The sequence below is a fragment of the Hydra vulgaris genome, chromosome 06 (genome assembly GCF_038396675.1).
Source record: "Hydra vulgaris chromosome 06, alternate assembly HydraT2T_AEP".
NCBI classification, from domain to species: domain Eukaryota; kingdom Metazoa; phylum Cnidaria; class Hydrozoa; order Anthoathecata; family Hydridae; genus Hydra; species Hydra vulgaris.
This window is the reverse complement of record NC_088925.1, coordinates 10917112-10933185: the sequence shown is the minus strand read 5'-3', so window position 1 is coordinate 10933185 and position 16074 is coordinate 10917112. Positions and strand designations below refer to the sequence as shown.

Below are 16074 nucleotides of genomic sequence, written 5' to 3'. Positions count from 1 at the left end.
TTAGCAAAAAATAAATAAAACTTCAGTGACACTTTCGTATTTAAGTTTCCAATAGCTTGCTAAGCCATAACGAACATCTTTTGGAGATGAAATTGTTAGTGCTGTTGTTGATTGATTATTTCCAGTATTTTTATTAATACACAGTTTGGCTTGTTAGAACTTATCTTCCTGAATCCACTTAACATCGAGCCCTCTAATTGAAATCCCAACATTTTTACCTTCATTTATAATTGTTTGTTTTGATGCACACTGGCCATAACTCTGCAAGTATATGGATAAAATCTTCCCTGTTGATTGTTATAAATGAAGAATAAAGTGCAGATTTAGCACTTTGGTACTCAGAGTGCAATTTCTGTAATGATTTGATCAAGGAGCTGGGTAACGCCAGTTGTGTCAGGTGGAAAGATGAAAAGCCGAATATATTTGCTTCTAAGAAATGTCAATACATCACAGTCGAATCTTGAAGAATGACCATCAGATAGGACAACAGCAGGCGGTTTTAAATTTTTATTTCTAAATAGTGGTTGAACATATGATATGCACTTAGAAGTATACTGTGATCTTGGCTGCCATTGTCATTTGTGGAGATTAGAAGATTTGGAATTCTTAACTATTTAATTATTAACTACTTCTTTCAGAGCCATGTGGGCACTAATCCCTTTTCTTTCGAATATGATGTGGCACATTGTTATATCTCCTCCAAAGGAAACAAAAGAATGTATAACATTTCTTTTTTTACTTAACATCTTTTAACAACTTTCCCTTCTCCCAGCATAAACTAAACCATTTGCAGTACTATCAACTCGTTAACAAACTGGGGGGTTTCATCATGATTGTAAAGTCTAGTGGTATCAATATCTCTCTGCCATACACCTGTTCCTAATTGATTTGCATCAATGAAAAATTTTTTATAAGTTCTTCAGCTAACTACTTAAGATAGTTACACGCCATTTCTTTTGTGCAGGGCACGATTTATAGATACAGCTTCCTGTCTCCCTTTTGTGCTGCACTTTTGATATTTTGCATCCCAACGCTTCTAAAAAGATTTGCTAAGCTTCTTTGTTCCGAGTGCTCGCCGAACATTTGGTGATAGTAATCTGGCGCCCTAGGTAGTTTCTACATACTAGCTTTCTTACTCCCAAAACATTCAACACCTTTGTCAACTCTGACTTGTTTAAATCTTGGAAGCATCTAAATAAATTAGTTAAATTACTATACCAAATAACTAAACACTACAAGTTTAGTTTTCTTAATGCAATAACCATTAAAAAAAAAGATTTTACTGCTTTTAACTTTATTTTTTCATTTCTGTTTTTCATATAACAGACCAGCAACTCTTCTTTCGTAAAACTCATCTTTGGTAAAAATTGAACAATATTTCTTCTCTCTTTCAATTTTAATGACGCCATTAAGTCGTTTGTTTAATAGGGATATACCGAAATTCCGTTCCGGCCGGAATTTGTGACTTTTAGGTCATTCCGGTTCCAGCCGGAATTATAATATTTCAGGCCATAATGCCGGAAGTTATTATTATTTTTTTAAGAGATGTGACACAGACTGTGTAAATTAAATCAAAAAATCATCAGCCACGATGCTGAGGTGCAGGCTTTCACTTTCAATCTTGAAGCTAAAAAACTATAATTTTAAATCTCGTTGCGGCCGATACTCCAGCCGGAATTTTTTTTAACAGTTCCGGCAAATCCAGTTCTGGCCGGAATTTAAAATTTCCAATCTGGTACACCCCTATTTGCTAATTGTTCTTGGGTCTTTAACTAGTGGAAATTTTCCTGAATTGATTGCAGGCCAACCACATTTATGGCTGATTTGACACCACTTAATTGCCTCCTTTAACTGCTTATTTTTCATCTCTATGACATCTCATAGAACATTGCATCTTGATTTGTTAGTTGGCTTAACTCTAAAAATAAAAGACTTTCCCATTTCTTAATTATTCACAATTCAAAAGGAATATCAAAACACACTTTCATGCTCGCACTTTAGTAAACACACTTTAATTTTTAAAGCAAACAAAGTAAAAGCCTAAAGTGTGTTTTAAAGGAGGTTTGATAGTAGAACTATACAGAAGTATACTGCAGGAATAATGTTCATTTAATAACATCAAGAATAAATCGAATTAAAAAAACTTTTCTTTTTTTTTATCTAAGTTTCATTCACCTAGCATTCTCAGGTTCTTAAACCTTGCATTTTGAAGTGGAATATTTAAAGTAAAAAGGGTAAGTGAACCAAACATTTAAAAATATACTCGGCAGGGAAAATAATGCTTTTATGCAGAAATTCATGATTTTCTAACCAAAATTGGAAGCAGTAAAACCAATTATTTAACCTGATATTCTGAGGTCCCTATTGAAAAAAGTATATCCTAAATATTTATCTAAAGACATATGAAAATGGTGCTCCCAAAAAACTTAACCTTTTTGGCATTCTAAATTAGTATTTTGTCAACTCTTAAAGTTACTGCCCTAATATTTTCTCTTAACCAAGATCTTAAAAAATACCTAGCATTCTAAGGTCCTTTTACCTGTTTATTAGTTTAAAGTGAAGCGATATAAAACTTGAAGTGAAGCGATAAAAAGTAGAGTGACAAAATTAACTATTAATTTACCACTACTGTTTTAAAAGCATATATGTAAATAAAACTAGATATTAATGTTTTTTTCCCCCAACATTTCACTTCCAGCAAAGCTGAAAGCAATCACTATTAGAGTTGGAAGTTACTGGAAGAGAAAAGATGAAGTTTATAAAGCAAGAGAAAAGATGAAGTTTATAAAGAACAATTAAAAGATGACTTGAATGATTGCAAATTATATAAATCAACAAAACAAGATGAAGGTAGCGAATTCCAAAGAGCTGATGTTCAAGGAAAAAAAACTAGATGAATAAGCATTTTTAGGAACAGTCACAGTAAAAAGGATGAGATTTAATTGAGTGATGAGTAACGCAAGAATGAATTTTAGTAGATGGCACAAAAGACTATGTCTTTAGGGCAGTCCCATTTTAGTATTTATAAAAAGAGAAAGAGAAGCAACATTACGACGATGTAAAAATGGTTGAAGGTTGGCTGCAAGAGCAGGACCAACTATGTTTACAATGCGTTTTTGCACTTTGTCTTAAAGAGAAATGGCATCATTTGAAGATCTGCTCCAGATATGGCTACAGTATTTCATACAATAACAGATTTGAGATTTATAGAGATAAAGAATAGAATCTGGAGTAAAAAAGTGGCGAGAAATGCTAATTTTACAATGAATTTAATATATGGTTTCTGAGCAAGATTGGAAGTAAGAGTTAATCTTAGAAGATGAAGGGTAGATGACCGATTGAGTACATCACTGCTCAATAATAAAAGAAGTTCTCGATTTTTACGATAAGGACTAACTGAAATAAATTGTGTTTTATCTGAGTTAAAGTTCACCAGCCACTGAGAGCCCCATGCTGCAGCAAAGGTGAGATACTCTTCAAGTTCAAATGCCCCTTCCAAACAATTAGATAGTGTTAGCTTCTTATCAAGACAAGAATTAATGGTAGTATCATCAGCAAACAATGCCACCTTAGATGTGAGAATTTCTGAGAAATCTTATATGTAAATTAAAATAAATACATGGCTAAGGATAGAATCTTGAGGAACCCCTGAAGTTACAGGAAATGAAGAAGAGTGCTGTTCTTCAAGGACAACTTTAATACTATGATTGGTAAGGAAGGATTCAATAGTCTTATAAATTTTACCTGATACACTGTGTAAGAAGAGAGTTTATGGAGAAGACCAGCACACCAAACTTTATTAATGAGATTTTAAGAATGCTCACGAAAAATAATAATCAAACTGCCATTCTCCACCTCAATATAACAAGTTTGAAATGCAATTTTGAAAAACTTCTAAATCTATTAAAAGAAACTAAACACATTTTTAACATAATTTGTTTAACTGAAACTTGGATCACAGTAGATGAAATAAATATTAGTTTTTATATTCCTCATTTTAATATAATTTTTATGGAAAGAAAAACAAATAAGCGCGGCGGTGGAGTATTAATTTATGTTCACGAAAATTTTGAATATTGTTTAAGGAATGATTTGAGCAACTCTGACTGTGATAAAGAAATTGAGATTATTGAAATTACAAACAATCAAACTAAAAATATTTTACTAAGCTGTTATTATCGGCCACCTGACAGCATGAGCAAAAACCTGATCATGTTCTCACAATAAATCATCAAAAAAGGAACCAATAATAAAAAAGTAAACTATATAGTTGGAGACTTAAACATGAACTGTTTTCTCTAAAATGACGACCATAAAATTAAGAACTTTTATGATGCAATTTTTGAAACAGGGTCAGTTACTTTAATAAATCGACCCACAAGAGTAACAATAAACACAGCAACTCTTATAGATAATATTATAACTGCTGATATTTTTAATAATAATATACAAATAGGTATCATAAAAACTGATATATCAGATCATTTTCCTCTATTTTTGAAACTTAATAAAACAAACCCAGAAAGAAACATCAATACCAAAAAAGTAATAAGAAAACGCATATACAACGAGACTAATATTAAATTATTTAAAGACCAACTATCATTACTGCATTGGAAAAACATAAATTTTGATGATAACGCAAATAATATTTATGAAACTTTTTTCAAAACATTATTTTCTGTTTATGAAGTTAATTTCCCAATCATAAAAAAAACAATAACAACTAAGAATATCAATACACCCTGGATTACTAAAGGTTTTAAAAAATCATCCAGAATAAAACAAAAGTTATATAAATTTTTTAAAAACAAAAACAGCTTCAGGCAAAAAAGTTTATAAGAACCTATATGAAAAAATTTGCAAAAACCTGAAGAAAAATTATTATTCTCAACTATTCAATACATTTAAAAACAACACAAAGCGCACGTGGCAAATAATGAAAGAAATTATTGGCAAAAAAAAAACCATGCCCTCCTGCCACAAATAGTTACAGTCGATAACAAAAACTATAAACTATTGGCGAAAAACTATAGCTCAGAAAAAAAAAATCATGCTCTGGTTTCCTGCCACAAATAGTTATCGACTTTAACTATTTGTGGCAGGAAACCAGAGCACGATTTTTTTTTTGCCAATAATTTCTTTCATTATTTGCCACGTGCGCTTTGTGTTGTTTTTAAATGTATTGAAAAGTTTATATCAACCAAAAACTATAGCTCAGGAATTTAACAAATATTAGGACCAACACTGAAAAAATCCATAAAACCAAATCTTTGTTTACTGATTATCTAGAACCCCTGGATAATTGCACTTGTTCAGATAAGTTATCTTCCGAATTAATGCGTGATGAGTTAGAAAGAGCCTTCAAAAAAAATAAAGCAATTGTAGCAGATCAAATTAATGGAAACATGGCTACAGATTGCTTTGAACAACTTATTTTTAAAGTTGTTCTTTTTAAAATCTTTAGGGCTTCTATCCATCAAGGAATATTCCCAGAACAATTATAAATTGCAAAAATTATTCCTATTTTTAAAGAAAGGGATAAATATGAAATCAGTAATTATCGCCCCATCTCTGTTCTCTCCACATTTTCGAAAATTCTAGAAAAAATTATGCTCAACAGAATATACAAATATTTTCATGATAATACATTACACTTCTCCTTTTTTTAATTTATATAAATGACTTAAATAAAGCTCAAGACCCTTGCAATATTCATTCAGATACTTTGTTTATATTTGTTGTATTTTCTATCATAGTACGTTTATATTATTATTTTTATTATTATACAGCTGTACAACAACTAACAAATGTAAACCAAAAAAAAAATAAAAATTTAAAAAAATAAATAAAATAAAATCAAAGACTTAAGAAATGTTGAGAGCAACACCCTTAACCCCTCCACATTTATTTATGCACAATAAAGCCTATCAAATATTACGTTAACAAATCAGCAGTAGGATGAGAAGATTGAAATCAATATTGATGATCAGAAAGTAAGTTATTAGATTCAAGGTGAGAGATAAAGTGTTTGTTAATTAAAGACTCAGAAATCTTGCTTAAGCTAGGAAAAAGACTAATGGAACGGTTTTTAGACAAGTCAGATGGCTCTTCTAAACTTTTGAAAATAAGGACAACAAATACTGCTATTTAGCGAGCTGGAAAACAAAACTGATGAACACTTCGACAGCTATATTTTCAAAACTATTTAGTTTTGAAAATATAGCTGTCGTCTATATTTTCAAAACTAAATAGTTTTGAAAATATAGACGACAGCTCCGGAGAACAGTTCTGCAAGACTATAACAGATATGTTATCTGGAACACAAACTGTAGAAAAGTCTAAGCATACAAAAACATAGAAATCACTTTAGATACAGAAGCTGGAGTGATGAGTGTCAAGCAATGAATCAACCTGTTTGTCCATTATATATCAAATAGGATGTGATTAGTGGAATCAAGAGATGAGATGAAAGGTTCTCAGCAAACAATTTAGCATTGTCTTTAGGTGAAGTAACAAAGTCTGAAGAGATGTAGAATTTGCTCTTATTATAAACACTGTTAAAGATTCTTCAGAAGTCTCTGGAGCCTAAATTTTGAGATGAAATACAAGATTTTGTGACCTGAGAATAGCAGGCTTTGGCATTAGACAAAACCTTTTCATGATAGTTTTCGGCAATAGCAAACAGTTGCCTGTTTTCTGGAGAATTGTTTTGACAATAGATATGGAAGTAATGGTTACAATTGAAAATTACAGCAGCACAATGAGAGTAAAACCATGGAGAAGAGTGAGGCTTGACTTGAAATTGTCAAGATAGAATAAAAGGTTCACTGCCAGCCTAAATCCAAGAAGCTACATAAAAAGCACATTTGATAGTAGGAAGACGAAAGATTTCTACCCAAGGGCCATCACAAAGAAAATCATGGAAAGAGTCCCAGTCAGTTTTAAGGTAGTTTTAAAAGGTATGATGATAGGGTAATTCTGATGATGAAGAAGAATAAGATAATAGCTTTAGACAGATCAAACAGTGATCAGAAGCACCTAAGGGTGAATGTGGAGAAACTGAACATTGAAGTCGAGTAGAAAAAGTAAATGATTCAGATAGTCTTTAAAGCGAATTGGAAATTTGACTATTTGTGTTAGAGATTGAGAAAGGCAAAAGTCGTGGGCCTTAACACCAGCAGAGTCACTGACACTAGAACCAGGACAATCAGTGTGATGAGCATTTAAGTCACCAACAACAATGATATTGGCTAAGGATAAAGAAAAAGGACTTGGTCAATTTGATTAGAAATATCATCGAAAAGAGGGCGATATAAAACAATAACATAATAAAAGTTAATTCGAAGACCACTATTATTAGTGAATGAAAGGTTTAGAGAGCTTGGTGATGATGATTGATGACATCTTGGTGATGACGGCGATTTTTTGTGTTTTATAGTTATTGGTACTTTAGTCATTTTTTAGTTTGTTCATTAAATAGAACTTGACTCAAAGCACAGATAGTACTCAGTACACTATTTAATAGTCCAAGCAATTGCCTCACTACTATTAATAAACCCTAAGTCGTAACGAAGGACTCCAAATGTGACATTGACAATGCACACTAAAATTACAAATGAGGACACCATGCATGCACAACATGTCACTGTTAGAACTTTGATATTTTATAGCTGTTGGTGAAATCAGCCTCTCTGAGAGCTACCACAGAGTTCGGTAAACCTGACTACCAGCCAGCCTCAGAAGCAAAAAAATCAGTTTTACAGCTGTACCTTCATTAGGAGATAATAGAATAAGTTGCCTGTCATAAAATCAGAAGGGGTGTAAAGCTGGTCAACAGATAAAATCTGTTAACTCCTTGAGACTTATACTTATATAATTAACATATCTAGCTGTATTAATTTGCATTAATTACTTTTTTAATTATATATAAAATCAATATAACAAGACAGTTGTTGTTATGGTCATTTTTTTTCATTAAAAAACTAAATATTTTTTTGATGCTTTTATTCAAAAAACAAATTGAAAAATATTTTTTTATATATTCTTGCAGATATATATACATTTTTCTGAATAAATTGTTAAAAAAGGGTGTATATATTCTTGCAGATATATATATATATTTTTCTGAATAAATTGTTAAAAAAGGGTGTATATATTCTTGCAGATATATATATATATTTTTCTGAATAAATTGTTAAAAAAGGGTGTATATATTCTTGCAGATATATATATATTTTTCTGAATAAATTGTTAAAAAAGGGTGTATATATTAGTATACATTTTACTGGAAAAAAAAAATTCAATTATGTCAATTTTTACGCGTCCAGTTTGCAATATATATATTGTATAATATAGTTTCTGTAGAATTTTTATAAACATGAATGCCTAAAAGAAAAACTAGGAACTTTTTGGGATAATATTTAATAGACTATAATAAAGTATGAAAAATAAACCTTATGGAATAGACTCCATTTTCAGAAGAATCATATATCTTTCCTTTCTCCATTCTAAAAAAATATAAATAAATATAATATAATACATTTCTGATTCACAAATAATTTTTCCTAAATTTAAATTTGCATACAACAGTTTGGTTAAAAGCAGTTTGGATAAAAATTGCAATAGCTCTATTTAAAAAAGGAAACAAACTTAATCCAACAAAAAATTGATTTTTTAAACACCAATAGTGTGCAAAATAATGGAAAAAGTAATAAGAACAAAATAATGATTTATTTCATAGATAAATTATTAAGAAAAATGTTTTGTGTAGAGCTCCCCAAGGATCTGTTCTTGGCACATTATTTTTTATTATATTCATAAATAATTTGTGTTAACCTAAAAAATATTGTGAAGCTCTTGGCTGATGACACATAAGTGATTTTGTTGATAAAGAATCAGGAGGACAATAAAAATCTTCAAAATGATAAAGATGAACTAAGTTAGTGGTCAAATTAATGGTTAATTAAATCTAATGAAAATTTATGCAAAATAATGCATGATTTCAATTACTTTTACCAAATGCATTTAGTAAAAGAAATCAGAAACATGATTATAAACTAAATGATTTTATGCTATTAAAAACTTAATCAGAAGTTAATCTCGGTAAAACCATTACAAATGACTTAAACTGGAAGCCTCACATTAACAACCTAACAACATGACAAATAAAGCAAATAAACAACTTGGATTGATTAAACACTTTTAAATACTTAAATGAAACAGCAGGAAAACTTTTATATAAAACAATAGTACAACTTTATCTTGAATATGGTGCAGTAATATAAAACCCGTTTAGAAAAGATAAAATTGATAAAATCAAAGAAACACAACATAAAGCCACAAAAATGGAGAATATAAAGGGATTATTGTATGAAAAAAGGATTAGGTGAAAAAAAATCAAACATCAGAAATTAGAAGAAAGAGATTAGATCTTATTCAAATGTTTAAAATATCCAAAGAATTCGATAAAATAAATGTTCACAACCCTATCAATTATATCGTAACAACTACAAGAAGACATAATATGAGAATTAGAAGCGAAATAAAAAAGGTTTAAAGAAACAATCAGACAAAACTTCTTCACAAACAGAATATCAAATTACTGGAACACTTTGCTAAAAGATACAATAAACTCAAGTTCAATTAACTCGTTCAGAAACAAGATTCAAATTAAAAAAAATATAGATAAAAGAAGTTCAAATTAAAAAAACAAAATTATAAAACAATATAAACATTATTTAATTCTGAAAAAAAAAAAAGAAAACAAGTATTTTGCTTAGTAAAAGGTGTTATAGAATGATATATTATGCAATTTCACTCTCAACTCAATGAGTTACATGCTTAGCGCTCTGTACAAGTACAAGTTAGTGTAATGACATGTTTGTTTTTCTGTATTTTATCTTTAGTTTAGTGTTTAAAAAAATCAGTTCAATGTGCGCAAAACGCCTGCATTTGACATAATGCTGCTGCAAAATGTACCCAGAAGCAATGTGTTAATTGTTAGATTATGATTTAATAAATAATTGTTAAATAATAACTGTATTAGGTTGGAAAAACTTCAACAACAAGTTATAAATCAAAAAATATATAAAAATGATTAAAGTAATATATATTTTTTTCATTCATGGTTCCACACTTGTGCAATTTGGACAGGGTCTCATATTGTCATTTTTACATAAATATAGATGTGTAGAAAGGAAGAGTTAAAGCAAATTTTACAACCTAACCTACGTATTTATATGCAATGATTAAAAAAAAATTATTAATAATTTTTATTGATGATAAGTTTTAAAAAATAAATCCATTTAGAAATTTTCTCATATCTATTAAACAGGGGTTGTATTGATAGTTTATAATTTATAAATCTAAACTAATATTTTTTACAAACCATGCATAAATTTTTTTTTTTTTTAATCACTTTAAAACAATTTTTTGTATTTAGAACCATAAAATACCTATACGGAAGATTAAAATTAGAATCTCCTTTCTCTACTTCTTCTTTAAACTAAAACAAACAGCAACAACAGAGTTTTATCACAATCTTTTTAAACTACTCAATGTTATTTCAATGCTAAGTCAATATTCTTGTTGTAAAAAATATGTTGAAATTAAAAAAAAAATGTACCTGCTGGAGACAATCAAGAAATGCAACCATAGCATGATCGAATCTAAAGTACAACTTTTTTTTTGGTCAAAGTTTTTAGTAAAAAAAAAAAAAATTTAAATAATTAAATTATAATAAAATCATAAATATTATTAAATTATATTTCTTATATAAAAATAAGCAAAACCAAAATGATTCAAACAGATTTTGATTGACTTAAATTGTAAAACCTACTTGGTATCCCAAAAGAAACGAAAACCACCTGATCCATACCTAAGATTTAAAAAAATAATAATAATAAAAAGATTAAAAAATTTACAAACAATCTTAAGAATTTTATTTTTGACTAATTTTTTATTCACTGATAAAAAATATTTTGGTCTGAAAATTGTTTAATAATTCTACTATGTTTTATTTGTGAAGAAGTTTTTCTTTACAATGGTAATTCCTTGGCTTTGTCATCAAGACATTCTAAATATGAATGATTTCCATATGGCACCAGCTGGTATCTAAAAAAAGACCACTATTCTATAAACTTTGTCTTATTTTATAGATACTATGAAATACTCAAAACTCTTTGTTAGTAGTGGTACCTTTTGAACTTGACTCCTATTTTTTTAGCTAATGAATGAAGAAGCAAAACAGTTTGACCCCAAGCTGCATTTATTTCATTCCACTCAACCTGGTTTTAAACTTAATACTTTTATAAATTTTCAAAATAAAAAAAAGTGTTTAATGTAATAAGAAAATTTAATCATTTATTTACCTAAAACTTTATTTTAATAGAAAATTGATAATAAAATCATTACCGGCACACTCGGTAGTCTTCCAAGTCTAAAATTGTTTATTGTTCCAAAATGCCCTTTGTGCCTAAAATCAAAAAACATAACTTTTTATTTAATGACAGGTTTCCAATTGTTGAAAAATTAGTATACAACAGTCATTTGATAGTATATGCAAAATATAAACAATATGTATAAAAATAACAAAATTAATAAGAAATAAATTTCTTAACCAATAGAAAAGTTTCTAAATGTTCAGAAATGTTTAGTTCTTAATGACAAGTTTGAATACACCTGAAGCAATTGGTTGTTTATTAAACTTTTAAGTAAAAAAAAAGTATAAAGTGTGAGAAGTATGGAATTTATATAACTATTGAAGGTGACTGTAAAAAAAAAAAGTACCATCAAGCTTCGAAAGAAATTTTGTTCTCCATCAGTGTTTATGTAGAATATCACAAGACAAGTTTAGAATACAAAATCTGAGATTAATTTAAAATAAGTTAAAAAATAATATGAAATTACTTTGCTGAACAGATTAGAATGTAATACTTGGAACTAACAGACTAAAATATAATAGTTTAAATTAACAGACAAGAATATAATAGCTTGAATTAACAGACTAGGATATAATAGTTTGAATTAACAGACTAGAATATAATAGTTTGAATTAACACACTAGAATAGATTGGATTTGAATGACTTTAAATAAGCTAACAATACAATTATACAAGCTAACAATTGGTTAAAATTAACAAACTGGGCTTTGATTATTTTAATTAACAGACCAGGTGGTAACTGCTCTGAATCAACTAGTAGTTTAAGTTTTAATAGAAAGTGAAACTGAAATAGATCCAAAGTTTAAAAATAAGTTTCTGAGCTCAAAATCATGAAGATATACATATTGGCTCGGTAGAATAACTGATATGTCAGTTATTCTGCCAAGCAGTACCATCTGCACGTATGTATCATCTCTAAGGGAATTACTGTTTTTTGAATGTTGTTATTTTTTAAATATCTTTTCTATTTTTAATTCACTAAAGTCAATATATATTTTAAAATACATTTAAAAATAACATTCAAGAAACAGTTATTACCTTAAAGATGATATAAGTGATAATGTACATACATGTAATTATGAATATTATGTATTTGATATACTTAAATATAAAAATATATATATATATATTAAAATATTTTTAGATTTTAGTTTACATATAAACAAGGAAAACATTAGCAACAACAGAAAGAAAAAACATGTAACAATTGTACTGTATAAACCAGGGATGCGCAATCCCAAAAGGACTCCAGCTTTATATCTCTATTTTTTACAGGTCTTTAGTGTCCAGAAGCTCTAAACATGTTGACTTATGATCTTCTATAAAATAAAACTCATGAGATTTAATGACTTGGAACTTATTATTTTTAAGCCTGGAGTCCTGGAGTCCTTGCCGCTATTATACCTAAGGACTCCAGGTTCAAAAAATGATTGTTTCTCTTATCTAAAAGTATTATTTTTTTTCCTATTATAAGTCCATAAATTTTTTTATATTTTTAGAGCTTCTGGATACCAAAAATTAAAAAGAAGTAATCTTTTTGTGACTTTTAAACCCGGAGTCCTTTTTGGGACTCCGCATCCCTGGTATAAACCATACCATATGTGAAATGTGCTGTTAAATACATTAGTTTTTCGAAGTTTATCAAGTTGTGCCTGTGCATATTGAAGTTGGTTTAACACACTAAAATAAAATGAATTAAAATATTTGAAACAATGTTGTTTTTTTATTTAAATAAAATTTTGATTAACATATAACTATTTATCTATTTTAAAATAAAAAAAAATAAACATCATGAAACAAAATTATGAACCAAAATAATTATATAAAATAACTTAAATGAAATACAACTTTTTTGTAAAACTTCAAGCCTCATTCCGCAATCAATTAACATCATTATTTAAAAAGCACAGAAAAGTACTGAATTCTCTGAAAACTCTGAATTGCAACAAGGCCTAATGTCAGTTTTTAAGGTCAAACAAGAACTGAACTAATAAATATCAAAATTTCATGTCTACATGAGGAAACTATTTCACCTTTTTTTGTTAAACAAGGTTGCTTGATTAAATGTCATAACAAAATACTTTTCATTTAAACAAAGATTACATCATTTTGAGTATGAATTATAAGATTGATACATTTTCATAATGCTCCACTCGAGTTTAGCCCATGCTTTCTTAAGTTTCTAGACTTATTTAAAAAGTTCAGTGTAGTTTTTATACCTGACTAAATTAAAAGATTTTATGTGGTTCCCATACCAGAGCTTGAACAAGCTTTTGCTAATACTAATGTAAATTTTTTCTGTATGATTGGCATTAGATGAGAGTAGCTTTATAAATAACATTTTTAATTAGACATTGATTTCCTAATGGACATATAGTTTTATTTAACTCTTTTCAGACTGATAAAAGTAAACTATAATGTCAAAACAATTACTATAAAATACAAGGTACTGGTCAGAAATAAAAAATGAGAGTCTGTTTTTTAATTACATAAAAGACTTCAAATCACTACTTGAAGAAAAAAAAAGGATGTGACCTACGGAAAAAATATTTTTTTTTGAAAATTTTTTTTGAATAAAACTCTGCGATTATCAAAAATTTAAAACACTTGTATTTTGACTTTAACTGTAAATTACAAATAGAAATTTACAGTCAACTGCCAGTTTTTTACTTGCAGAAGATAAACATATTTGTGATCAAACATTAAAAAAAAGGTTTTAGAACTAAGTAAAAAGATATTTAAGTTTTAGTATAGAGATCTAAAAATCAAAAGTTTTAGATGTCTTTGTAGAGTTTTCAAAGTTTCTGTTAAAAAACCAAAAAAGAGTTCATTTTCAATTCAGTAGCCAGATAACAATATTGGTAAGGAAGGAGATATGAACTTCCTAGTTAAATGGTATTCCATGGTGGTCTGTGATAAGACTGTAAGGACCTCTTGGAGCACCTTGAAAATCACCAAAAAAAACTCACTATAACCTAACTATAACCACAAAAAAATTACAAAATACAAGTTTAACAATTAAAGCTAATGTTTTTTAAAAAAAAGATTAATTTAAAAGACTGGAAAAAGTTTAAAAACTTTTGAAAGTTTTTATTTTTATTTGATAGATTGCCTGCCCAAACTAAACCCTCAGTCATGTACTAGCACTGCTCACGTTTATCTATTTGCCAGGTGATGTGGCAGCACTTCTCGCATGCTCTACTAATTTGTCAGTCGATGTATGTAAACAGAAAAAAAATAAAAATAAAAATATTCAGAGTAATTTTTTGTTTTTTTAAAAAAACAAAAAAACATTCTGTATGTTTTTAATATCATTCTAGTCTTTTATTTGTCTGTTTGCGGTTTTTAAAAAAATGATCAAGCATAATTAGTTCCTCAATGGTTTTGACATAAACTGTACTTAATTTTGTCTTGTTATATGTCAAAGAGTCATTAACAGCCGTTTTTTACCACAAATGGTAGTTTAGATGTCAAACTATAAGGATATATATGTATATATAATATATGCATATATATATATATATATTATATATACATATATATATGTATATATATAATATATATGCATATATATATATATATATATATATATATATATTATATATATATATACATATATATATGTATATATATATATATATATATATATATATATATATATATATATATATATATATATATATATATATATGTATGTATGTATGCATATGCATATATATGTATATATATATGCATACATATGCACATCCATATTTACATACTGCATCTCTTGTTTAAATAATAAATTTTACATCAAAATTAAATATTTTATGTAAAAGTCAAACAGTTATCCTTTCTGAATTGCATGTAAATGCTTAGATAATATGACACTCTTTCTAGGTGAATATTTCACCAATAAAGTTATCAAAAACCATTCCTTGATGGAAGCATTTTGGACAGTGAAAGAAATTGTCAAAAAAAACACAAACGTTTCACAAGTTAATATTCTGTGTTGGTGGAAGAAATATGGCTCTAATTTTCTGCTTCTAATGTTAGCAGACTTAGCAAGGAGATGTGCTCTGCGTTCCAGCTACATCAAGCGATAGTGAAAGTGTAATCAATGCAGTTGAAACTTATAATGATAATAGGTCCAGTCTTTAAACTCAGTTAGCAAAAGATTTGATCTTGATTAATGATAAATATGACCTTTTTTATTCTTGTTGATATTTTTTGTTCTTGTTGAAAATTACAAATGATGCCAAAAAAGCTTTTAACTCCATGGTACCAATACCAGTGAAAACGCCTTCCAAAAACCCCAAACCCAAATTAGTTTCTTCAACGATACAAACAAAGCTATCTTTTAAGACAACACACAGTTTATCTACACTAACAGACTTCTAAACCACCTTCATCACAACCACCAAGAAAACCAAAATAAATAAAAAAATTTCAAAAGTTGACAATCTGCTTTTATCAATATGTTCATACCAGGTTCATACAAAACTTCAGCCAAAAATCAATGCTTCCGAAATGAAAATTTAAATTACCCATTAAAATGTCAGAAAAAATCAAAATTGAACCTTGAGTCAATTAGAGACATTTTTGAAATTACATTGCTGCAGATTTAGACTGTTATGTCAAATTAAAAGCA

The 16074-nt window shown here is 28.3% G+C and overlaps 1 protein-coding gene across 2 annotated transcripts in view; it reads right to left on the bottom strand.

Moving 5' to 3' along the window:
- Positions 1 to 16074, bottom strand: part of LOC100205250 (beclin-1) — a 39988-nt gene that overhangs the window by 3307 nt on the left and 20607 nt on the right. For both annotated transcript variants that reach the window (XM_065799207.1, XM_065799208.1), the window contains exons 8-15: positions 13041 to 13124; positions 11416 to 11476; positions 11200 to 11288; positions 11044 to 11115; positions 10841 to 10879; positions 10628 to 10670; positions 10458 to 10507; positions 8457 to 8510 (exon numbers count right to left, since the gene is read on the bottom strand). In XM_065799207.1, the coding sequence (XP_065655279.1) occupies positions 8457 to 8510; positions 10458 to 10507; positions 10628 to 10670; positions 10841 to 10879; positions 11044 to 11115; positions 11200 to 11288; positions 11416 to 11476; positions 13041 to 13124 (492 nt within the window). The remainder of the gene's footprint in view (positions 1 to 8456; positions 8511 to 10457; positions 10508 to 10627; positions 10671 to 10840; positions 10880 to 11043; positions 11116 to 11199; positions 11289 to 11415; positions 11477 to 13040; positions 13125 to 16074) is intronic.